The 26,399-nt window shown below is 39.1% G+C and overlaps 1 protein-coding gene across 1 annotated transcript in view; it reads right to left on the bottom strand.

Moving 5' to 3' along the window:
- Nucleotides 1–26,399, bottom strand: part of BLNK (B cell linker) — a 104,337-nt gene that overhangs the window by 57,145 nt on the left and 20,793 nt on the right. The window contains exon 3 of the mRNA XM_082309182.1: nucleotides 14,951–14,997. Within this exon, the coding sequence (XP_082165308.1) occupies nucleotides 14,951–14,997 (47 nt within the window). The remainder of the gene's footprint in view (nucleotides 1–14,950; nucleotides 14,998–26,399) is intronic.

Genomic DNA, 26,399 nt, shown 5'->3' with positions numbered 1-26,399 from the left:
AGCTTTGATCAAGCTCTGATCCTAACCGCGGAAGGGAGGGTGTAGGGGCACGGGCTTCTTTGCAGACTGGCAAGCCACTCTTGTTTTGGACTTTTCTCCGGGGCTTGTGTACCCTGCTCTCCATCCTCCTCATCTCTTGCTGCAACTGGATTAAATCTTGGACGAGTTTGCTTCCCTGTCTGTCCTTCTGTTTGGGGTGTGGATTTACCCTGGAGGGTACCCGGGAGGCCTTAGTGGGAGTGCTTAGCAGAGTGGGTTATTTGGCCCTGGCACTGAGAATGAGACTTGCATGGGGCAGAGGAGGATGGGGGAGGAGGAGCGTTTTGTGTCCTTCCTTTCAGTACATGCCTATGGAGCATCAGTCAGAATTGAGACACGGATAGTGAATGGTCTAAATATGTTTGTGTCCCTGCTGACAAAATTGCTGTGTATACTCACACAGACAAAAGGTTGCACAGAGTTTTCAAATTTCAAAATGAAAGGGATGTCTTAAAATGAGGTTATTTTTGTATAGCGCTGATACTGTTTACACATATCATGATGCCTTCAGTACCTGGAAGATGCTGAAAAAACAATAGTTTTTAAACCACTTCTTTCCTGCACTGGCCTGTAATACATACAGCCAAGGAAAATGGTTGGTGCATCTTTTCTCTGGCACAATTTGGTAATCTGCACTGCTTCGCTGACCATAATAATTGCTGTCTGAGCATTTTCCTGTTCCTGCTCAGGAACAGGAAGAATACTTTTGTCTGTAGTCTTTTCTGTTTTCATGTGTTTCCATCTTCGTCAGACTGCTCTCTTCGGTTTCTTGGATAACTGCAATTGCCTAACACTATGTTCTGGGAGCAGAAATGTCATTGAACAGAAAAAGTTCTGAAAGTCCTTCTCACCCAGAAGTATAGTGGTTTTGAAATACTGCCTTCAAAAGAAGACAGTGAAGTGATAAAGGAGATGGGGGACTTTCTAAAGAAAGAAATCCTAATCTTTTTAATTAAAAAAGTAGCAAAGTACTATTTGAAATAATAACAGGATAACATTTTATGACCAAAGGTGCTATATGGCTGTGAAATGAGATGATAGACTTTCATGGAATACTCTCTTCTGTGGAGAAAAATTGCTCAGACTTGTAACTATGGCCATGAAATTTTTCTGTTGTCTGAGACTGCAAATTTTGTGAATTGTTGCAAAGAATATGTTTACACACTTGTTAATTTTAATTGCATTAAGGCTACAAAACTGTAGCAGATGAATAGGAATGCCACACTATATCAGAGTGGGTTATTATTTTTATATATCCTATTTTTAAGCATTTATTACTATAGCACAGCATTTAAAAGAGTTATTTCATAAGTTTGTGGTCATAAGAGCCTGCATCTTTCTACTGCATCTACTACGTAGAAAAAAATTCTACATTTAGTATCAAAGACTGGGTTTCAGAATAACCGTTTCTGCTTTTTTTGACATCCCTTCAGATTTAAAATATAAAGGGAACTTAGGGAGAAGTGAAAGAAGAAAGAAAATTGATAGAAGTCTACGTGTAAAGAAACACATATATGTAAATTTGAATATTCATTGGACTGCAGTACCACATAGCAGTCTTATTTATAAACAATTATCCCTTTTCATTATATGTTGTTCTAACAGAGAACAAGAAGAAGGTCACCACATTGAGGAAATTATTATCTAAAATATTTTGGGGTTAAAGAAGGTTTCTGACTGGTAGTTTAGAAATAATATACATAGATGATAGTCTCACAAGATTTTTAATTTCTGGAAACTAGTGGATTTTACCAACATCTGCAGCACGGACTTGGGTACTTAAACCTTCTCTGTGTTGTAGAGATCTGCCTGGGGTTGTGTTACACGTTTGAAATTGTCCTGTTTGTTATTGCCACGATCATGTTGAGTCAGGAATAGGTTTATAAACAGACAGATGAGTGAAGACTAGATTGCTATGTACTATTCGTAATTCAAAACTGTTGACAAAGTATATATTATTTGTATAGCTTTTGCTATAAAACGTTCATATTAGTTAGCAAATAGGAAGACAATAGTGATACAATAGAGTCTTCCAGGGAGAAATTATTGGTTTTTAAGGTCTCCCTTCCTTAAGGTTTGTAATTTCTTTCAAGCTTAAGCTTTCCTTGAGGTTGATTAACTTTCACCGTTATGTTCACTGGAAAATTTCCCTTTTTATGAAAAAGACTCCTCAAAGTATCATAAGCTTCTAAAGAAACTATAGATTTCTGTTATTATTCTTATTCCTAGTGGAACTGATACCACCAACACTTTCCTGAATCAAAGTTCACAGCGTAAATTTATTTGTTTCAGCATGGTCCATTGGGGTGTTATACCAGCTCAGCGAGTGACGTACTGTTCATACGCATGCATACAGAGGCACCCACCCACACTCATTTGCTCATTCTTATCTTCCTTAGGCACCTGATGCAGGCTAATGTCACAAATGTCATATGAATTAGACCTTTCATCTGACCTAGGATTGCTTTACTTTAAGTAAGCCAATACTCAAGAATATTAGAATAGAAAAAAATGCCATAATGAAGGAGCAAATTTTCGAGCTTGGTATTGAATAAATTCTAAGCCTGCTCAGGTATCTGCTGGAGCTACGCCACAGGGCTATGTTTCAAAATGTTCTTGGTAAATTGGCTGTGAATGAGCAACACTTCAAATCTGTACAGAAAGGGGCTTTTCCCAGAAACTGGTGTTCCATCCTGTGGGCTCTGCAAGGTACATGATAGGTATACATATATACTGTTATGTTGGTTTTGACTTAGGCTAATTCTGGACCATTTACATCTTTAATCCTGAAGAATTTATTCCCATTATTCGTTGTGGTTAACAGAGGATCTAATGTTATATTCACCTTGATGATGGTAGAGAAGTGTTGCTGGAAAGACACCATCTGTAAAGGCTCTGGTCTGTGATCTGAAATTAGCTACATTTGTTATTTTTCAGTGTTTTCTTAAGGATTTTTTTTTAAAGCTAAAAAACAATGAAGTACCAATATGATGGAGGTATATCATATGTGTTTAGTACTGCTTTTGGTTAAAAGCTGAAATTGTGAAATTTTGATTTTATCTCTAATTTTCAATAAATCCCTGGAAAGGGATTAGTTAGCAGAGAATATCTGTAAGACTGTACATGTGATTCATACTTCTATTTCTTTAAAAAGACAAAATAATGACAGGAAATATTTGACTTCGGAATTTTTTTCAGAGTATATTTAAATCTATCTATTTGTGGTCTATATGTGGACAAAAGCCATCTAGTTATGAATAACTTCTTAAACATTATTTGTACCAGTAATATAAAAGGAAAATAGCTGGTAGTTAATGCTGACATTTCAAGCAATACAAACAATCCTTTTACTTCTGTGATCTTGAACTGTAATATCTATTCATTAAAGCAACAGCATGGATATGCCTTATATTCCCATGAATTTCTTCAGAATATTATTGCTTGAGCCAGAGGAATGAGATAAAGAAGATATATATACACTGATAAAGGTAATTAATTATATCAGCCATATCAGGGATTTAGAAAAGGCTCTGATTACTTTTATGAAATGTATGGGAAGGCAAATTAACTGAAATGGTAAGATTTTTAGGTTATTGTCTGTATTCTGAGGGCTTTCTCAAATAATAAAAAGCCATGAAACTGGGCAGTGAGGAACTAAATAGGAGAAATGACAGAGCTGTGGTGGCAGGTGTCTGGGGAAACTGAAGTGCCTGAATTGTGAAGAAGAAACTGAGACTTAATGCTCTGTCAAGGATATCATTGGAGAGTACCTAAAATGTGCAACGGCAGTGGGTGGAGGAGAATGGAAAACAGGAAAGCTAGTATAAGAACTGTAAAATACATAAAATCTCTTTTTTTCCCCTCAGAACTCTTGACTATTAGGAACAGAGAGAGATTGTCAGACTGCAAAATCAGGCATGGCTTTTGGAAAAATAAAATATTTTTTAAAACAGATCAGGCAATACTGTTCCATTATAATTTTTAACAGCGGTCTCAGCCCAGACCAAGACAGCTTTGGGCAGGGAGACTGAACTGCCTCCCTACTCTGGAGAATGTCCTCTCATCCCTCTGTCCTCCAGAAAGTTTAATAAAATAACCTGCGAGAGGTGGTCTGAGTAGTCCTAAACTGTAACATGCTGCAGGGAAGCTGCATACACTGCTGTTAGCATGGCAAGAGATTGGCCATAGTCCGGCCTGAAACCACTTCACCTCTTCAAGAATTCAGAGCATACCTGAATTTTACTTCTAAGAATTGTAAACAAACATCAAGATTGTAAAGTCAAAGTGTGTGTACACTCTGTGATGGAGCACAGTGCCAGAGCTGGTGACAACTGAGCAGTCTCTGGAACAAGATGTAGCAGAGCCACACCTGGAGACAAGGCATTTCAGATCACGTGCAGCATCCAGTAGCGCAGCTTTCCTGCTTCTGGCAGCTGAGCAGCTCCTGTGCTTGGTGCTAGCTCCTCAGTCCCTATACTGCACCCACTGCAAGTGTACGGGTGCTCTGAAGCACTGAAAATTAGAGAAAGCTAGCATGCAGGTTGCCTGTGACTCGTAATTTCATAAATATGCGCATTATGGTATTATCTGTATTTAGGTGGTTACAGATGATCTATCCAGAGAGGCTCTCTGATGCTCTGAATCATGTGTTGATGGGTGTTAATACCATCCGTCATGTAGATATGCACAAGTACCATCATGCCAGTGTCTGTGGTGTTACTAAGGTAGTTCTACATGCCTTGCGTTGGTGTTGCTCTTGGAAAGGGAGTTTATGAGGTAGGTGCTAGTAAAGAGGTATTTATTTGCATGCTGAATGCAATTTCTGCATTTGTTTGGGGCAAATCTTTGAAATATATATTTTTGGCAAATTTATTAATTCTATGGCTTGCCACCTGTAGCTGTGCAGGCTCTTGGGTTTCAGGTCTTGAATTCTGTTGCACAAAGGGCTGCTGTAGCATTCCTACCAACTGCACTTCATCTTTTGCCAGGCCAGCTGTGCTGAACAGCCTCTCCTGAAGCTGTTTCAAGTGACTGGTTGCTACAGCACCAACTGTCTGGCTTGCAGCTGCAACAGGCCCTCCTGCCACAGCCCCTTAACTTCTCCTTGCAGCTCATCTTGCAACTTCTCTACCCTGCTTGTCTAGCTGACCCCATTTTTAAGCACCGTGGTTTTCATGGCTTAGTATCTTATCTCAACTGTTTACCTGTTCCCTTCTCATTTCTGAATTCCAGAAAGTCTGAATGAAAGGGTTTAATACTTTCCTTCATTATCTTAGAAATACTGCATAGACCACCTGCCATCGCAGCACAAAAGTATGAACTAATGAATGAAGCTCTGCATGCTTACACAAAAGCAAAAAGAGGTTATGTTATGTTTTCACTCATTTTCACAGAGGCTAGTCTAAAGTGAGAAGAATGAAATGTCTGTCCTGCAGAGAGCATAAATATGTGTTGATAACATGCTCTAAATTAAGTATTGTATTTCTTTCAAAAACTGAGAGGACACCAGTTTGGAGACTTGGAGCAAAATGAGCCAAGACATCTGCTCTGTTTTCCGTCCAGTGTGTACTTGAGCTGGGGCACATGTGGAATTCTGCTAAAATGAGATTATAAATTAATGGTCCTTCACACTTCATTGCTTGAATGAGCCAGAAGTTATTTTCTTTTGAGTCTTGAGTCCCAAGTGCAACACTTTCTGACTACCAAATATGATTTTCTAAAAGGGAAGAAAGACCAGTGAATCGAAACTACAACAACCTCTTCTCTGTGGTCTGAGTACAGCCATGTAATAGAGGAAAGGAAAGCACATCAACTGACAGGGTGGATGAAAAAGGTACTGTCCAGACATATGATGATGGTGAAGAACTGGTTTGTGATTTGGGCAACAGCTTCCATTTCTTGTTCTGCTTCTGTCTTTGTGTACAAACATAAACAGGTCATTTGGGTCCGTGTCTTAAAAAGGTGACTTGTTTCTTTGATTTTTGGTACCCAACTTGAGTTGCTCTGTGACTGATATTCTTTTGCTATTTAGGCTCGTCTGGAGTACTAACAAAGATAAATGTTTCTATTTTCACCAAAACTTAGTGAGATTAAGCAGACTGTTACAGACCTGGCTTTCCCTACAGCTAGACCAGCATATGCTTTTTTCTCAGAGGCTGATCCACTCTTGCTCTTCAAAGAGGGATAATAGACATCTAGTATTATTTAGCACTAGTCTGTCACGCTGTTATCCAAAAGAGTCCGTGATTTATCTTGCCTAACATCCCTAAAAATGAGCATAGTGTTTCCAATATTAAAGAAACACTTCTATAATTATACTCTTAACTCCCCGCTCCCCCCCGCCCCAAATGGCGTTCCATAGATGGCTGAGCATGGTAGGGTACCATGAAAGGAGATTGGACAAGGTTGACTAATTCTAAAATTTTCTAATTTAGAAGTTGTCCTGACCAGGCTCCAGAACAGAGAGTCAAATCATGGGCTGAAGAAGAGGAGGAGACCCTGGAGACAGTTCTAGGCTTGTGCTAATTTATATATTATATATACAGATATAAGCCAGCTAAGTCTGCAACCTCTGCGCCTCTTTCTATGTTTTCCTAACTGGGATAGGGAAGATAAAATGGGCCGTGGAAGACACTCAGACAACTCAAAACTGGTTTCCATTGCAGGCATCAAGGGTTTTGGGAAGAAAAACTGGGATTTCCTCTGACATCTTCATATCCGATCAGTTCTTTGGTGACCTCCAGATAATATCAACTGGTATTTCAACTGTTTGAGAATGGAATTATTTTCAGTAAGAAAGGATGGGAAAAAGGACAAAATTCTTTTATTTCATTGGAGTTTCTGGATGCAATTTTCATTAAAATGGAAAAAACCTCCAACTCTGACAATAAATCTGTAACCCTGAGGCATTCCTTGTCATTGCAATAATGATAATTCAGTCTAACAGTAGTATGTGCATAAAGAAAGCCTTTTGTTGTATAGTCTTTCTACTTAGCCCAGGGGCAGGAATATAGTTCACAGAACCACAAGAACTAAAACAATGCAAAGTTAGTTTCCACTTTAACCACAGCTGCAATACTCTAGCATGGTAACATCTGAAGTGCCACCATTGCTATTTGGAAAATAGTAAGACCCCCAGCAAATATCTGGATATCGGGACTTGATCAGAAAATACAAACTTGTATATTTTGCATATTTTTGTATATTTTCAACTTTTGAGAGAACTGTATTGCTACTATTTGTAGTACCTTTTTCAAAGATTGAATGCTATTTTATTTACAGCCTCTAGTGACTTCCAATGATTCTTGTATACAGGTGTCTGTTTTCTCTCTATAAGCTCTGCCAAATGTAGTTTCTAGCTACATGTTTATTTTTAGTAACAAAGACAGGCTTGTAATCATGGTTATTTCCTCTCAACTTTACTTAGTATCTTTACACAACTGCAGTTGAAGAAATTGTTTAGTGAGAAAGGCCACTGAAGTAGGGGCTTTTTAGATATTGTGATTGCTTAAAATATCCTTCATTTAAAATTTTAAGGGTTGCTGCAAGACAGGTAAGGCTGTTGCATAAGCACTGCATCTCTGAGTTTGTCTTAATTGTGAACTATAAGCTGATGGTGGGCTGACAGGAGGCAAGTTGTTCATGATCTAAAAGCCATACTGCACAGGACTGAACATAAGGTGATATACATTGCCCTTCAGTTGAACATATTGCTAGCTTGAATGGCTTCTATATTGGGTTTGGTTTTCATCCCACCTAGAACACTATTAATGTAATTCCACCTTACATCTCAGTGTCCAGTTTAGAAAGATAGTTTGTTCGAAAATGTCTTCTATGTGGTTGCAGTCATAGGAGAATGTGATGTACAGAAATAGTTTCTCCCTTGTACAATTTTATTTATGCATTATTTTCAGTATAAAACAATGCATAAAATACAAATTCACTGTTGATCTATGGAAAAGTATCAAATGTTATTGGACTTAAATAGTGGACAACATATTTTGCCAAGATAGACTATCATAATTTTTTGGCAAATCTCAAAAATATGAAAAAGCTTGGTTAGAAGATTGAATTGGATTTCCTTAGTACTAAGAAAAATGCCCAGTTATAGATTCATAGTATTGGAATGTGTCTGTCTGTGTTCGCCTGACTACGCACTTCTTTTGACAGGGAGCTGAGATGGGGAAGGTGCTATGATTAAACTGTGGTCTCAGGTTCAAATCCATGTGGTCTGTGGTGGTGCCACAAGGCTTTTAATGCTGTGATCTTTCCATTCTTTCATTGTTAAGCTTTGGCAAAACACTTCAAAAATTATTTCAGAATACCAGTTTGGCCTGGCTTTAGATCCAAGATAGCACAGTGAACAGTCTAGTTACAAGAGCAGAAGTGAGCTTCCTAGAAGAACTTGGAACACAACATGCTCCTGAGCTGTGAGGGGGTCTTTCCTCTTTCTCAAGTAACTGGTGTCATTGCAAAAGTCTCGGTTGCTCGTGGCAGGATGGAAGAGAAGCTACTGCAATGCAAGTGTCTGTTGCCCCCTTTCTGCTGCAGGAGTGTAATATTCTCTGCTGCTGTAAAAGGAGGCAAGATGGTGTTGCTTTGCTGAGCAAATATTTCCCAGATCCTCCTGTGAACAGAATATCCAGAATTAATTCTAATCAGCAGGCGATGGCTGCCTCTGTAAATATTTGATGCCTGAGTAGACTTTTGTCATAGCCTTTCTATATTAAAAATGAGTAAATAATATATAAAAATGTGATTTAAAGTCAAATTCAGATACTTTTCTTTTTTTTTTTCTTCTTTGTAGTGTATATAGTTACCAAGAAAGTGTCCTGTAGTATGTTTCTGTGACACTAGAGTGGTTTTGTACTGGAAAGCTCTTTCGGTTGCTTTTAGGTATATGATTTTCATTGGGAGGTCGCTGTATGAAGAGGTATCTTCTGAATTTGCAGCCCTGCCCTTTTCCAGTTTGGGGAATAAGTGGAGATTTTTAAAGAGGCATTTAAGCTACATCAAAAACTAAGGAAAGCAAGGAACTAAATCTTCATATCTAGACATAAAACTTTCAACCTGAGTCAGCACTGGTATTTAAAGGATATAGGGTAATTAAAAATCCATTATGGTATATCCCAAGGAGAGGGATATACCTTTCCTGCTTGCTAAGTATTGAGATAGAAGTCATCTACCACCTTTGCTTTTTCAGTCTGGAGCTTTGTCTGGAGTGGGGAAAGTCCAAATGCAGGTTGTCTCAAGATTTCTGTACTGCTGCATCTTGCTTAGAGAGACAGTAAAAAGTCTTTGTCTTTATTGTTTCTTAAGGAAACAGTCTAATTCTCATAGAAATCTCATTGATTTTATTAGTAGTATTATTATTAGGATTTGTCTTTGGTTAGGCAAAGTAATCCGCTGAAATAAAAATATAGGAGCAAGAAGTCAAAATATTTCAAAGTGAAACTGAAAGTATCATGTTGCACACCCTATATTTATTAACTAAGAATAAATTTAGTAATAAGGCCTATGTAATCCCTCCCCTCCAAACAGGATTAGAAAATTCTCTACATGTGAAATTTGAATGTCACTGTAGTATATTAGAAGTCCACTGATTTATTTCTTGACTTCTTTTATTTTATTCTTAATTTTAACTATTGTGTTAATGTTTGTGCCTTCAATTTTCCTGTCATTTTAATGAGAAGTAAAAATGTAATGGAAGAAAATGCATTATGCATGCAAGTGTTTGAGACAATGATTCTCACTAGAAGCAGGGACAATGAGTTAAAATGCACTGAAGTGTCTGAATAAATTGTTGAGAAAAGATGGGTGTAAATCTCTGTCACGAGTAGACTAGAAATAATTTTGCCAGCGGAGGCCTGTTTGCACTTTGAACTATCTTCCCCTTTTGTTGCCTTCAAGCCTGGGCTGGCTCCTGACAGCACAGAGATCTGTCTGGCAGCTACAGCGATAGCAGTGTTGGCCACTGCTTGGCCAGTAATCCCCACAATATTCAGATGTCCCCAATGCATGTAACTCCTGTGGCCCTGTGGCATCACAGCTGGTGAACGGGACCTTAGGAAGCAAGTTACAGCTTTCACCTGCAGTGCAGTTGTACAGTTTTTTTTACTATTTTAAGTAAAAAATCACAATTCCTGATGCTTTTCCATTATAACACCCCTGTGAGATAGGGAAATACTATTATTTCCACACTGTAAGTGGGAAAGGAAGCAGGGAATGCTAAAATACTTTAGCTGACTTTATTTAGGCAAAGCAAGGTCTCAAATCCACATTTATGAAATCCAGGTTTAGTCATTATTGGACATCATCACTCCAAAAGATTTTGCCTTACAAACTCTCTCCTGACCCAGTTACAAGGGGCTAAGAGGGGATCCAGGCCTTTGCACCTGGTGTATGGAGAAGTTGTCCATGGATTTAAGTGTTGATAGCTCTGAAAAGTGCATTTTCCACATGAGGTTGTTTACCTTCCTTAATGAAGACATAAAAGAAAAAAATGCGAGTAGAGGGTGGAGGACAAAAAAGGAGTTAATGTATAATGTTTCTAGTTCTTGCAGTTTGAATTATGCAAGCGCAGACATTTCAAGTGGAACATCTCAGCATCGCAAAGGTACTTTCCTTATATGTAACATCTCTTATAATTGAGAATTTATTCATACGTCTCAGGAAAAGACATCCCCTTTGCCTGGAAGGCAAGGATGAAAAATTTCAGTCTGGAGTTATTAAAAATTAGGAACAAATGAAGAATAGATGTTAGAAATTAATCTAGAAATCAGTCTTAATTACAGAACACTTACTTGATTTATGAATAGCAAATTTTTCTGCATATACTATAAATTCCTGGTAAAGTAAACTAGTAATATTTTTCACAGCAGTGAAAATTGGTAGATGTTTATTTCAAGAAGAGGAGATCAAATGCTGCCCATGCCATAATTAAACAAAGCTTGTAATTATGTGTTCCTTATCACAGCCCACTTATTATCCAGGATCTTCCATAACTGCATGTTGCTATATACAAATGGTAAACTCAAGACTTGACATCTCATACCTGATTTGCAGATGAAGATTTCTCATTTACCTAGCAATCTAACACAGCCAGAATAGGCTTCTGAATTTGCACGTGATAGAGAGCACTGATTTTGTGATGAAAGATTCCAGTCCTGATTTTGGAAAACAGTCCCCAGACCTCATGAGTTGAGAGCAAAATTTATTCTGAGTTTGATTTGGGATGTATTTCTAATCACATTAGCTATAAAGAAGGCCTTTTAATTTCACGGTCTCTGGGAAAGTGAAACTTGAGTAAGCTGAAAGCATTGTGAAAAAACTTCTGCATAAACATCTGATATTGTAAGTCTTGGATTACCTACACTGAGGTGATTGAGCTGTAATTACTTTTTTTTTCTCAAGATGTTCTTCCAATTATGGATGTTTATAACTGAGTTATAGCTTATATGCCAGTTTTTCTGAATACAGTTATAAGTACCAATCTTACTTGCACTGCTTATTAAAATGTTAAGTAAAGATAGCACGGCAGCATGTTTGGAAAGCACTTAAGTTCCAGTATTCTGAAATATCTGTGGTGCGATGTTGATTTTGATGCCTGCGTTCTCGTAAAAAGCGCTCCTGAATGTAGTGTGATGTTCTATATAGTGTTCTTCCTGGCATAAATTTTAGCACTGAAGAAATGAGCCCATGACTCATTTCATAGTCAGTGGGATGTTTGAGACTTCTCCCATAGGAAGTATCTGGAAAGCGCTGTTGTACTGCCATTCTTGAGGGCAAACTTGTTCAGTGTTTTGGGTGACCCCAGGCTTTCAGAGTGAGAGTGTATCATCAACTGCGTCTGCTGTGTGGAGTGAAAAATACAATGGTGCTTCTGCAGGAGGAAGGGCTTTAAACAAAGCTCAAGATTTCAACATGATGTCAGGACTGCTGAAAGCATATAAACCTGTGAGAGCAGTTTGTTGCACAACCCTGGCAGCCAGCTCCAGCGAGCATTTGGACTAGTGCCTCGGTACTCTGCTGTCCCATGTTTGAAAGCAGCACCTCTCTTCTGTTATTGTTTTGGGAAGTGGGGAAGGAAATCTTCCATAATTGCATTTCCAGGGTAGGATAGGACACTAGTAGAGATTGCACCGTGGTAATTTCACTACTCTATTCAGTAGCTGCTCAGAAGCAATCTAGGTAGACCTGTGGCTTTAAGTGTTGATGAGAACTAGTTTACATCAGGCTGTCATTAGGCCAAAAAGCCAATGTTAATTGAAGTAACAGAATGTAAGAAGAGTCTTCATGAAAAGTGTAATGCAAAAAAAGCTTATTTCAGAGTATCAAAACAGAATTACTATGGTAAACTCCTCCCAGAGAAAACATTTTGTCTTTTTTGCCCCTGTTGTCTTTTTACCCTTAGAGAACAGGTATAGCATTGACTGGAGGGAAAAAAGCCTTCCATTGAGTTGGTGGAGGTATTTGGTGCAGAAGTCAGGGAAGTATACCTATGCATGGCTACAGATTACTCCTGATACTGTTGCAGAAGTCACTTTTTAGCTCAAATAAGAATCCAAAGACCTGTTGAAGCCTTAGACTGCAAGCTGTGAACTTTCACCTAGATAGGCTGACCACATGCTGAACTCTTACTTAGCCACATGAAGGAAGGCCCTGAAACTACTGCAAACCAGAAAGATAAGGTAGCCAAAACCACCGGCAGAAGCTGCAGCTATTCAAGATAAGAAAAGGAATGTCCTGCCTGGAGACAGGGAAAGGATCCAATAAGGAACAAGAAGACCCCAGACCCAAATATTACTATTGGACCGAACTGTCGCATGAGGAGAGGGGAACTTAGACTGTAAGGGTATAACTGCCCAGGGATTTCTTTGTTCGGGGTCCCTCCCTGGAGGCACCCAGCTCGAGCTGCTCTTCACCGCTGTACCACTCAATAAATTCGCCTGACATGTGTCAGAGACTCTGCTTCGGGGAAACCTAGGGTGGAGCCTGAGGGGAGAGAAAGCACCTGAGGGTGAGTGTGTGTGTGAGCAAGGAGTCGAAAAGGGGCACCCGTCAGCTCAACGGAGCTGCCCGCTCCGAAGAGACTCCGGTCCTAGCAGTTAAAGTCTTGGTGGTACATTTGCAGCTCCCCAAATGGTGTATGAATGCTTGGGCAGCTGCTGCTCCTTTAACAGTACATTTGTGATGGGATTTCCTAGCAGAATGTAGAATAACTGTATGTTTTAGTTCACAGAGCATTTATAGCCTTATAGACTCAAAATCTTTCTTATAGAAAAGAACACCACCAAATGTTGCACTAGTGAGAACTAGACTGGGAAAGGCAAAGAGCTTTTGATGGTGGCACGTCCAGGGAGCTAGCTTCTGTCTAATGAAGCCCCATGAAGAAACTTCCATAACAGGCAGAGACCTGAAACACTGGCCACTGCCAGCAGAACCACAGGATTTTCATCTCACCTTGTCTGGCAACTACTATTTTTCTGTTTATCTATCCTTGTTTTGGGCCATTGGGGATTACCTGCTGTATGAACAGGCTTGAACAGGCCTGTTCATCTGGCTTAGGTGCATCAATGTAGGCCTTTCCCAGTTAAAACATGCAACTGTTCAAGTGCTAGAAACTCAGGCAATTTTTGCAATAGCAACTAGTAAGATGTAAGAGCAACAGATTTTAGAGTGAAAGTTGGTGCTAGGGACTTGATATCCACACTGTGCATTTCAGGAGTTTCATTACTTTGGACTTGATCTACTCTGTTCTTTGGTTTTGTACTTGACAACAGAATTCATATTACAAAACACCTTTGTTATTCCAATTTACAATTTGAGAACCCAAAGCTTGAATGCCCACATCAGTAGAAGTGCAGCTCCTGGTCTCAGTTCAGTAGATTTCTGTTTGCCCCAATATTGTAGTAGACTCATGTATATCACAGAAACAGAGCTCACACCCTTGGTTAACTTTATATTCATGCTCTTCACATTTTCTCTCAAAATGATGTCCCATTAGACTTAATTACTTTGCAAGAAAGTCCTTTGATATTTTCCTTACTCATGTAGTTAATTATTAAAACAAACCTAGAAGAATATTAACTTGTGCTCTCATCAAATTCTTATCAATAAGAATAGGATTTTAATGGGTAAAAATGCCTCCAAGTTCCTCCAGTTTCTTACCAATAGAGTGGGATCTGAAAAACAATTCTGGTTTCATAAATAGATACAATGTTTTCCCAGCTAGGGAGAAAAAAATGCTACACAGAATAACAACCATTAGGTGAAATAGAGCGACTCACTCCGTATTAAACTGAACTCTTCTTGGTTTCATTGGCTTATAGAGAAAACTCCCTAATATTATTTCTGTGCAGTAATACAAGAGAAATAATATACTTGAACATTAAGGATATCCTTCTAAATGAACTTGATTTGTCACAAATTACATGAAGGCATTTCCTAACTGTTATACCTGTATTTTCTTACTCAGTGCTCTATTTAAATTCTATTTAAATTACTTTCAACATAGCACTTTGTTAATCTGGTCACTTAAATTGATCCCTAAGCAGCAGATGAACCAATTCTGAAATTTGGCCTCATAACGCTATACAAGTAAAGAGCTTTTGTATTCTGGAAGAAGTTGAACTTGTACTTTTCCTAATATTAAGGTTGTCCCTGTCTGTTCTGAGGAAGAATATTACCCAGCAGCTGGTGCAGAAGAGACTTTCTTGTCACCTGATCTGAACCACAGTTCTTGTAAACTTTCCAGGGTCCTAATCCTGAGGAAGTTCCACCCCCTTAATGCCCTTCACATTAGCAGGAGGTTTCAATTCTCATTTTTTCTTATTTATTGACAGAGAAACTGTCAGAGTAAAACAGAGTATTAGTCATTTAATGGGGAAACAGAAAATAATGAGAAACTTACGGCTGGTGCATTGTTTTGAATCGGCTCAGCTCATAATCTGATAAATTCTGAAAAGAGAGAAAACAGGTTTTTCATTTTAAATAAAGATCAATTTAATCAAGACCAGTCCATTAAGTGAATTGCATGACATTTTTAATAGTGAACTAAGCAAGGACCTAAAAACTAGGTTTTAGTTTTGTAGCTACATGGTTGTCTCATCTTGGTTAATGCTTAACTTTTTATTACTGACCTGTTGTAACATTTCTGGAAAGCTGGTAGCACACACTACATTGTTAAACTGGAATTTAACTGGGCATGTGGCAGATTAAATTATGCTGGTTAATGAATCATTCAAAAAGCGTTAAGCAAGACATTTTACATGGTCTCTTTCCAGCTCCACCACAGAATTTCTTTGGGGTTTTTTACTGAAATCAGCGGATTAGGATAACAGTGGCTGAGTGGAAGATTACTTTAACAACGGTTGGAAGACTATTAAGTCCCTGTTTGGTCTGTTCTTGTGCTAGACTTCTGCATGACTCCTCAACCCATGAAAAACGGGGGATGAAAAACAAATAGAATTTTACTGTGCCACCTTGGCACATACAGTGCCCATTCCAGTGCTGCACAAGCTAATTTGGGTACTGGAAACAGTCTAGCCAAATCATTTCAATCGTTTGTGTAGCTCCATATACCTTTCACCTTAACGTGCCAAAGAGTCCATGCGCTGCACTAAGGCAGCAGAAGTACTTCTGATGTTCAAGCTAGTGTACAGCTTGCAGCTGAACTTCTTAAGCCAGAGTTTTAAGCTAGTCTAAATTAAACCTTTTTTTATCTATAGATTTTCCTTTAGTGCGAAATTTTCAGTAAAATCTCTGGATTGTACCCAGATCAAGTGTGTGATGGCATGGTTTCAGTCCAGAAACCTGCTAGTGCTAAAATGCCCTCTTTCCCAGCATAGATTTCAACAGGGGATAGGTCAGGCTGAAAACATGTCCATTTAATAGATGCAATTATAACTTTCCTTCTATTTTTGTGTCAGGAAGAGGAAATTAATTTGCTTGTTTCCTGAGACTACCTAGGCACACCTATAATGGATGTAAAATCTCTGAAACGGATACTTTCCAGTGACTCCAGAGATACTGAGTTCATTGTAATATGATTGATGTTTGCCCAGCTCTATCTTTTTCTGAATAACCCCGCAGCCATCAGTCCCATTCCAGACTGTTTTGCCTTTTGTCTCACTGTCTCATCAGCATGATAGATGAGTTTGTATCAGGCATAAAAAATGAGACACTAATAACAAGGAGACAAGGAGACAAGGAGATCAAGTGGAAAACATGTAAGATCTCAGAGAAAACATATTTCCTCAGTCTGTATTTAAATTCAAGTGAATCTCTGCATTTCTTTAAGTTCTTTGATATATTTGTTGTGAAAATATGCCGTTTCAGACACTAGAGAACCCCCTACATTTAATACTTAGCCTGTTATTATACTGTAACAAAAAGCAGCTGCATATCTACATGTAGTGCGTACGGTAATTAGCAGATGATCTAGCAGATCTAGAAATCACCAAATTCTTGAGGAAATTTAAAACTGTATTGAGCTGTCTGATTGACATACAGGCCCATCTGGGCTTGTTCAGACTTTGTCAGCTGTAATGATGACTCACCAAATTGCCTCTGCAGATCAATGACCAGCAATATTAGGGCTATTTCCTCCCCTGTTATTGCACCTTCTAAATAAGGGGAGGAAGCAGCTATGCTTTTTTTGTTGTAAGGATTTGATTTTTGTTCACTCCCTTTTCTTTGCAAAATAGACTATTTAAACCTTTTCTTGAGCATATTAAGATTGCTGCGGTATAATTGCTTGGTGATTGCAGCCAAATAGCTTGTGTAATCCTCACTGCCCTTCCAAGCTGATGTTTGCTGTAATCTGCTGCTTAAGCAGTACTTTGCTGTAGGCAGCTCTTTCCATGCAGGCAAGTCCTATGTGTATGGTCAGATCAAACACTTTTTTAACTAGCAATTGAGCTTGATAGAGGAGGAAGCTATGGATCTAAGCACTTCCTATACTGGTGAATGTTTTATATATAGGGTTTTAACTTGATTCCTTTTTTTTTTTTTCTGAGAGTCTTCAATAAGGGGATTAAGCTATGAGCCTCCCTGCAGTTTGAGGAGATTGGCATCTATGGTCCAGCTGAAAGCTATCTTTTCTTACTTTGTATATTTGAGTTTTTTTTTTTTTTTTTTTCTTTTGCACTAAATTGCACCATTGATTGCAACTAAGAGCTGCTGCTGCATTTTAGCAACAAAATTCTGGTCTTAGGAAAGAGTACAAAAATATCTTGCAAACTCCACACTTCTGAAATTACATGGTAGCTTCTGTAAGAAGATAACTAATTCTTCCAGTTTTTAACCATCCTTTGCTCCTGTTGTTGCTTATGATATACATTGTTAGTGATTCATATTGGCATGAATAGAATATATTGCAAATGAATATGGGTGATAAAGAAGAAGTTAAAGTAGTTTCTTTCCTGGAGGGATATGAGTTGCCAAATATACAATGAGGAACTAAAGGGACAGATTGGAGTGTTTGGGTTTTTTGTATTTACAGTTTCATGTTAGAGTACAATTTAGAAAGAATATAGAAATTATGTTATGTTCTCTTCAAACCCGCTATTGATTTCCTCATTTCTACTGGCTGCTTCATTCACCTGACATCAACTTTCTCAGTAGCTCACCTACTTAGCTCAGGAGCTAAGAGTAACCAAAACTCAGCCTGCAAATCAAGCCAGCCAGCTTTGTTCTGCAGATAGCATCATGGAAGGGGAGAAACACTGCAGTGGTGCAAATTTTTGAGGTGTGTCTCTCGCTCCTTTACTTGCAGAGGCATATCTTGGATCTGAGCCTATCCTGCTGTAGCTTCTTGTCAGCATGGGTGCTAAGGAAGGGGAAGCCTTATATCAAAGCCAAAGAGAAGCTAAACCTTACAATCTGGAGCTGCAGACCCGTAAGTAGGTTTTATGCATTTTCGTCTGGAAAAGTTTAGACGACTCATGCACATGGACTGTGCAGTACATGCGCAGTGAACTGGCATGTCTGAGGTGCTCTGGTTCTGTGCATGTGCTTCGCAAATGGCCAGCATGTGTGCATGTGGCTTATGTGCCCTCGCTGGGTGGGGCTTACGGCATTTTGCAGACTTAGGCACATGTAGAGGATGACTGGTAGGTGGATAAGGGGTAGTTAGCGTGCAAATGGAGTCCTGGTTTGAGGAAACTGAGTAAGTGTGGTAGGAAGGTAAAGGGAATGGGGCTCTTGCATGGGATAAAATGTTGTAACACAGTGTGTAGCATGTATGGCACCTTCACCTGCCCCAGGTTTAGCACTTCTCTAAGGAAGGCTTCTAAGTCACAAACGTCAGAAGTCATGGGACCGGATGTGTTTTGGCCTCCAGATTTGCTCTGGAGATTTTTTTCTCATGCTTTCACAGTTGCTAGCTGAGTTTGTGCTAAGGGATATTTTAATAGAGTTATTGCCTCAAAAAAGTTCTTAGATGTCTTTGAAGAAGGTTGATGATATAGTTGATTGTATGATACAGTCTTTTCAACTATATTTTGAAGTTTATATAAGCACATCTCTTTCCCCTTCCTTAGTTTTTGGCCCCTCCTTGTAGGTAAGCACCTGTGTAAGACAGTTATGGCTGCAGGTGCAAATAATACCTGAACAATCCAGGAGAGCTCTGAGGGATCAGTAGGAGTCTGAAAAGGTCAAATTTTGATGTGAATGAGGATGAGGGGATTCCCTTGACTTTATGATAAACAAACATACTATGTTGCTAGGTAAGCTGTCGATATCTGAGCAGTAAAGCTGCATGTAAGGTGAGAGTCTTGTCATTACCTTACAATAACGCTGAGTTACATTCTGTAACATTGCCAGTTCTGAGCACGGACCAGTTTGGAGAGGTTTGCTGTGAAAGGGGTTTGTTGATTTTTGTGTGTGTATGTGTGTGTGTTTGTATGTATATATATATATATATATAAAAAAATATCTATACCTTCATATATATATATATTTGAATATGAAATAGTATAATGAATTTGATTTCTTCCTAATTTTCTTCAATTATTTTGGGGGAAGTAAATACCCAGATTTATTTGATGTAAAGCAATTTTGTGTTGTTATGGCAAAGTAAATTCATAATATATTACAAAAGCTCTGTATTCAGTATAATCAACTTCTTTATGTTAAGATCTGTTTATGTTCATGGAATCTTTTGGTATTGACAAAGAGACCTGCAAGAAACCAGGATTAGGAAGAATCTACAGCTACATTTTTCATTTCTGAGAGACAAAAATTTGGAGTGTAAATAAAGATGATCTACATTTAGGCAGTCAATATGAGTAAAAAATGTGAAAAATCACAGAACTGTAATAATACATGTTAATGGTATCCTCTGTTAACTGGCATAGTAGACTATCTGTAATTAGTCAGAGAAGATATGGCATTTTTTAGTAAAAATGTCCCTATGGAATATAAAAATTTCCTTATGGAATAAGATCTCAGTGCTATCTTCTAGAAATACAACATGAACTACAGACTTTTGCCAGTGATATCTGGCAAAAACTGTCAGGGTGTCTCAGACTGAGTAAATCATGGATAAATGCATAGTGGAACTTTTGTAGGTCTTTTTTTCTTAGATAAAGGAGAACTGTGCCCCACAGGGGGAGAAAAGCAGAAGAAAAGAAGGTAAATAAAATGTGGAATCCTTAGAATTAAAGGTCAGTCCAGAAAGAATGGCATAATAAATAAATACGTTTCTTTTGTGAACGGAGAATTACTGTTTTCAAGGTATTTATCCATTTTAAAGTGTGTAAAACTGACATCTAGTGGTAGCAAGAGCACTTTGTGTGCAAAGTGGCTTTATAGTGAGACCAGTTTGCATAGCTGATTAGCAGGTTGTAACTACATTACACACTGAAATTGCAATTCCCTGTACTTCAGCCTAATTCAAAACCTGTTTTTGTGTTACAGAGCCTTTCAAATTAAATCTTGCTCCTTTTAGTAGTACCTCACTTAGGTGAAGCAAGGTGATGATGTCTGTTAATCTTTATGAATGCATGGACTCCTACTACAGAAGTGTCATCCTGATGAAGAGTTTCGTTAGAGAGGAAAAGGTTGGAAGGGGAGTTAGGATTAAAATATTCCAAAAAGCTGAGGATAAGGATTAAAGAATCTCAGCAGGGTCACTGAGGAACTTGTTTGGCAGCTACCAATTTAGACCTATTATGAATAAACAGGAGAAGTCAGGCTTCAGAGCTGTGATGCATGTCTCAGGTGTGGCATTACTCACAAGTGTAAGCTTTTCTGGGAGGGGAAGCAGGGCTTTATGGCAAAGACTCAGATCTCACATGAATTCAGGCAAGACGTGGGGTCTGAATCAATAGCGTATAGGCATGCACTTAAATCATTCTCATTGAAGACAAGAGGATATGTTTGCTTGCTGGGGTCTGTGCTTAAGCATTTTGCTGAGTCATAGTTGATATCCTCATTCCTCATTCATAATTTTATTCAAATAGCATTTAAAAAATATTTTTCTATTTTCTTCCACATCTTGTCTAGCTTATTCAGATTTTAGTGTCTTTGAAGAAAAAAACCCCTTGCTAAAACTCTGTGTGATACCTACCCCAATGAGGTTTTAATTTAGCTTTCCCTCCAGTGCTAATATATACATAATGGATAAATTACTAATAAAGAGGAAAAAAAGAGCAAAATTATGCAAAAATGAAATATTAATTATTTTTAAAATTATTTAAAAATATGACTTAGGGATGCCATATCTATAGTCAAAGGATGCAATTTAATGAACATAGAAAAATTTAAAAGCACCATTCAAATCTATCTTCCAGATTATAAAATAAAAGAGATCAGCAACAGAAGGCTGGGTGAGAGACAAATCTGAAGGAAGAAGGAAAGGAAATGTGCTTCAGTGAAAGAGTAATTAGCAGTGGGCAAAAATAAGAAAAAAACCCCCATAGTTTATTTTTTCAGGGTTGGCAGTTTATGGCAAGAATTGTCAAACTATATTGGTCAATTTTTGGTTGTAAATATTTATTTTACAGTGTTCTCAGTTCATAATAACTGTTGCAAATATCTCAGAGGTAAAAAATGCTGGTAGCATAATTCTAGTGAAACATAGCTCCATGCGTTTTCAAGACTGAGGTGAATCATGCTATACTGCCTCTATCATTCCATCTCTGTTACTTTCAAAACACTGTGAATCATATTTGTTGAATGCAAATGTTGATATTCTGCAATGAAACTAAAGTCACAGTTATAGAAGTGGTATAAGAAACAGCTGCTGTCATTTCAGATAGGCGAGCCTACTGCTTTAACATGAAAGCAGAGATGAGCAGCAATCCTGTTTGTTGCAGAGCTGCTCTGTAAGGACAAGATTAGTTGTTAACAGTCATGTCAGCCAGAGCTGGGTGCTGCAGTCTTATCTATCCTGAGCTGGTAATCCAGTGCAAGTGCTTAACAGTTCTAATATACTTTTGACCTTTCAGGTCTGAGTGTAGGAGTGGTTGCAATGACACGAGGCCAATTGCTATGTGCAGAGTCACTCTGGCTTTGCCCTCACCGGGGCTTCTCCTTACTGCTTAGACAGGGATGCTTTTCCAAAGTAGTGAAAGCATAAGTATGTCATGCTAGTAGTGCCAGAATTGTTGATATACATGATATGTCTAAGATTTCACAGCAGCCGTCTGTGCTTTTGGCTTACATAAGACCTCACATAGTACAAATGAAATTGTGTTGGTAGTAGTGTTAGTTGCGACAGAATATATTCAGGAACTGCTGGGTGTAAATAGGACTGTTGGGGATGGGTTTCTTGGTCCACTGTGGATTTGTCAGCCATCAGGAAGTGCTGGTGGTATTGTGTCCTCAGGCATGGTTTTAGTTAAAACTGCTCATCTAATGTAGTGTTACTATCTAAGAGCTGTGTTCTACATGTTACGGGAGTTTGAGGTCTAGATGTCCATCACGTGGGAAGAAACAGTAGAGTATTTTACATTTTCTTCGGACAATCAGGATTACTTTAGCACCATTGATGGATATTTGTTTGTAGTATTGCTGCTCTATCATTTCAAGTGAAACCCAAGTTCTTTTTATGAATTATTTGATTAGGTTTAATATGCATTGAACTACTGTATGGTTTTGCCAGAACTCCAAGGCTGGGGAGTCTGTACTGCATACCCTGCCACATTTATTATAACTGTTAAGATGTTAGAAACTTGTTTTTTCTTTGAGAGAAAGATCTTTTCCTGATTTCTTCCTCAGTGAATCCGTGTGGCTTACATTATTTTGAGGAAACTGCCTTTTGCAATAGTACCTGAAGTGAACACATTTAATGTTAACCATTTTTGCTTTGAAAGAGCTCCAATGAAAGATTAAACTAGTTGATCCTTTGTTCTCATATGTGCTATGAGTGGGTTTGCCTGTGATTTATTTGTTTATGACCTAGGGTTCCAGCCCATTCTATACCCCAGGAGCTACTTGCTCACACTTGGCTATCCAAGACATTTTTGAACCTGTCACATTCAATCTCACATGCTGAATGAATGGTCCCCTCTCTGAAAGTTGGCTGCAGAAATAGCCTTGGTCTAAGACAGTAAAGCTTGATCTGCAACATAAATCTGTCTTTTTAGTGCATGCAATGGGAAAGTTCATGTTATTTTTCCTAGAACATGGGTGTCCCCATTAGTCTTAGGCTGACCTGATGGAGAGATGAGAGGTTTCCAAGGTTCTTTCAAAAATTATACTGGCTTCCTCACTGACAGTGTAACGCTCTGCGGGCTGAGCTCTATATTTGCATGTCCTTATTGAAAGGACACTTACTGGAAGACAGAAAAGAAAACCACTTCCCATATGTTTATAGTAATGCACTGCAATATGCTTAAGCAAATTAAAATGGGTTTTAGTGTTTGAAAAAGGAAGCAAGTCACCACATACAGAAAGAACAACTATGACCACTAGAAATTTAGCCTTAACAAAAACCAGCAGAGCCTGCTGCTGATGTGGGCCACAAGATTAGGAAGTCAGATTTTTTTTTTTTTTTTTTTTGGGACAAGGGAATTCAGAAGAGCCAGCTGAAAGTCTTCTAGCAGAACCATTTATCTCTAAAAGTGCTTCATCAATTGAAACACATTGTTTTGCAGGATTCCTTTCACTTCAGCAATGATTAAGAATGTATAAAACATTTTGGCAAAGTTGAATCAATTTATTTTGATTTTTTAATATAAGGCAAAAGGCCCAAATGAGGCATGTCAATGATACTGCTTCAGTGGTTCCAAAACTTTTTACTTTTACAGGAAACTCGCAACTATTCATTCTGATTCAGAACAAAGGGAAATATTAAGTGTCAGAGGTTCCATTTTTGGCCACATCTAAGAATTAATGGCCTGGGAAATATTCCTAGTCTGTAGTCAAGATACTGGTGACCTGAGATCTCCAGGAAACAGGACATGCTGCAGAAACGTCCTCAGCATGGGGCTCTGCTGGAAGCAGAACTGGTGCTTTAGGAATTAACCTTTCCCCAGGACTCAGACCAAGGCAGGAATGCACTAGGCTGTTCACCAGTTTTGGACCCAGTTTAATAGTGACATCTAACAGGATTTACAGTGTCAGCTTCTTTTAATAATCTTGCCCTTCAACAGGGCTGAACCATGTCTGAGGCCAGCTGCTGCTTCCAGCTACCCGAGTCCCCTTCCAATAATTGCATGCAGGTGATTTGAGTCAAATGGTGCCCCTCTGTGTCTTGCTTATTAAAACAACACTGTTGTGAAAACAAGACTCTCCCTTGGCCATGTGGTTATGTGCAATTTCTTTCTAGTTCATCTTTTCCTACCTAAACAATCTGGTTTTGCTACCTGGTGTATCCGTAAGTGAGCAGACCTCTCCACCATGGCCCGTGTACCAGGCTTTTGCTGAGGTGGGAGTATGGGGGCTCTTCCAGGATCCTCCCTACCTCTGACAGAGTCTCTTGCCCTTAGATAACCTAAGCAAGTTTTATTTTAATTACCTCATATGCTATTTCTGGGGGGAGTGTTTGATAAAATGCAGCTAGCATGAAGCCTGGTGCTTGCTCCCTGCAGCCAGCAAGGTGCTACCAGGCAGGGCTGGGAGGCACCTGTCATGGAGGAAGGTCTCCTGTTCCTGTGCTGACTCTGGTGCTTCTCTGACCCTTTTGTGAGTTGAACCAGCTGCAAAGGAAACATGGGAATTCCCTTGAACCAAGGGAAGCTTCTGGCTGGGGGGGGGGGAGAAAATTGTTGGTGAGGAGACCCACCCCCATCCCTGGCAGCAGCCTCTTCAGTTGTCTGGATTTGTGTGAAATCTCCCACTGAAGCTGTGTGTCTCACAGCTGCCTTAAACCTCCTGGAGAGGTGTATTCTCTGGGCACTGTGCGTCCTCTGCCTCCTCCATGCTGTCACCAGTTGTGTTGTGAGCTGGATTAGGGAAGTGATCTGGCTGAAAAATAACCATAAAAAAAGTTTCCATCTAGTTAAAACCTTGATGCACCTTTCTGGCCAAGTGAGAGCCAGTGCTAGCGAAATTGTGTGTGTGTAATGGGAACACGTGGCAAAGGTGGAAGGGGGAGCATTGCCCCTTTAACCAGATTTGAAACTGTCCCTTCAGTTAATCTAATTTGTTTACTAAGGAAATTGAGGGAGGCAGGAGCTAAAATGGTTGTAGTGGTGGTATTTTCAGAATTTGAATATTGACTTAGTAGGAAGAGTACTGTCTTAGAACAGCAGCAGAAGCTGTCTCGGTGGAAGACGCTCTGTGCACTACATTGGAAAACAAAAGTTCTCTCTGTTGTCTGGGTATTAAGAGTTTCCATCCTGCTCTCAAGAGGGAGGCTGAAAATGACAACAGGAAATAGCACAGCAGGAATCAATTCTCAGGTCACTGATAGGTGAGATTGGCGAGGACCCGTGTTACTTGGGGAAAGTTAAGTCATAATCCTACTTAAACGCTGCTATACAGGACAAATAACTGAATAGAGAGGCTCCGCAGGTCTCCCAGGCTGTTGGAAGCAATGGGATCAATCTTGCAGAATCCCAGAAAGCGGGGGACTTTGGGCCTTCAGCTCTCCCCTGCTGGCCAAGGGCCTGGGAACTGTGCAGAAGTGCTCCCTGCTGACACAGCCTGCAGAAGCAGCTGCCTTCCACTTTCCTGCATCTGGACAAAAACAATAATTATAACAAGAAGTGCTGGGAAATAGCTGAGCCTGAAAAGGCTGTACAGAAGGGGTGTGAGAACCATCTCACCTCTCAGAGCAAATACTATGGCAGAAGCGGTCAGCAATCTTAAAACTGCAACAGCAGTCTTAAAAGCAAAATCTATACGTGAGAGTATTCTTGAAAGATTAAGAAAGATCATATGCATAATTGTAAGCACATTAAACTTCATCAAGGGAACAAGAAGTAGCTAATCTTAATGATAAGCATAAATGCCCTTGCTGAATCAGAAACTAAATGTGACTTTGTACATGCCTGGCAGCTCCAAATGCTCCGATGGCTGACCACCTTCTGTTTGGAAATAAACCACAGCGTAAGCTCCTTGCACATTTAAATTGAAGAAACAATTTTATATGCCCACCCAGAAATCTGCTGAGCTACTTAACTTTGAAAGTACCCTCTGAATAGTGGGATAGATTTGCTGTACCTTCTTTGGTACTGCTTTATATTCTTGAGGTAGTGCTTTTGTTCCACTGTTCAGCTTCATTTTAATAATCACAATGGTTATAGCTATAGATACTCTTTAATTTATACAGTCATGAAAATGTTGTGTATGTATATCTGTAGGCTTCCTGGAAATGAGCAGTTGATTTGCTTGAATAATGTTACCTCAGCCACAATAAGCAACATCACTAATACTGGGTAATCACTGAGTCCATCAGCAAGATCATGACTGCTGCATATCAATGGCTGAAATAACTTTGCAAAAAGCTAGACTTTAAGGTGATGGCAGTTCATTACAAGTAGGAGAAGGAATGCCATATGCAGTTGTGGTAATTTAGGTAAGCAGCAGTATTATCAAGATTCAATACAATGACGATCCCCTACTGTAAAGCGTACATGCTAAATCTAAGTTGTAAGAACTCAGCCTCCGCGACTGTTTTGTGTTGAAGAGACCAGCTGTCAATACTGCATGCAGCCTGTGACACTTCTAAGGGACTTCTAAGATGGGGTGGAAGACACGTATAGCATGGAGCGGTGACCTCTCTCCTGCTCCGTGATGCTGTGCAGAGTGCTGCTTAGTGGTGTATGGCCAGGGCAGCCCCAAATCGTGAGAGTCACCTCTTGAAGGGGCAAAGCCAAAGACTAGTACAGTATTAATCAATCCTAACCAGTGACACAAAGAGCTTTAGAAATTTTCTTGGTAAGTACTTGGCTAAAAAGAGGTTAAAG

Source organism: Platalea leucorodia (assembly GCF_965183815.1).
Source record: "Platalea leucorodia genome assembly, chromosome: 4".
NCBI lineage: Eukaryota > Metazoa > Chordata > Aves > Pelecaniformes > Threskiornithidae > Platalea > Platalea leucorodia.
This window is presented reverse-complemented; position numbering and strand designations above follow the sequence as displayed.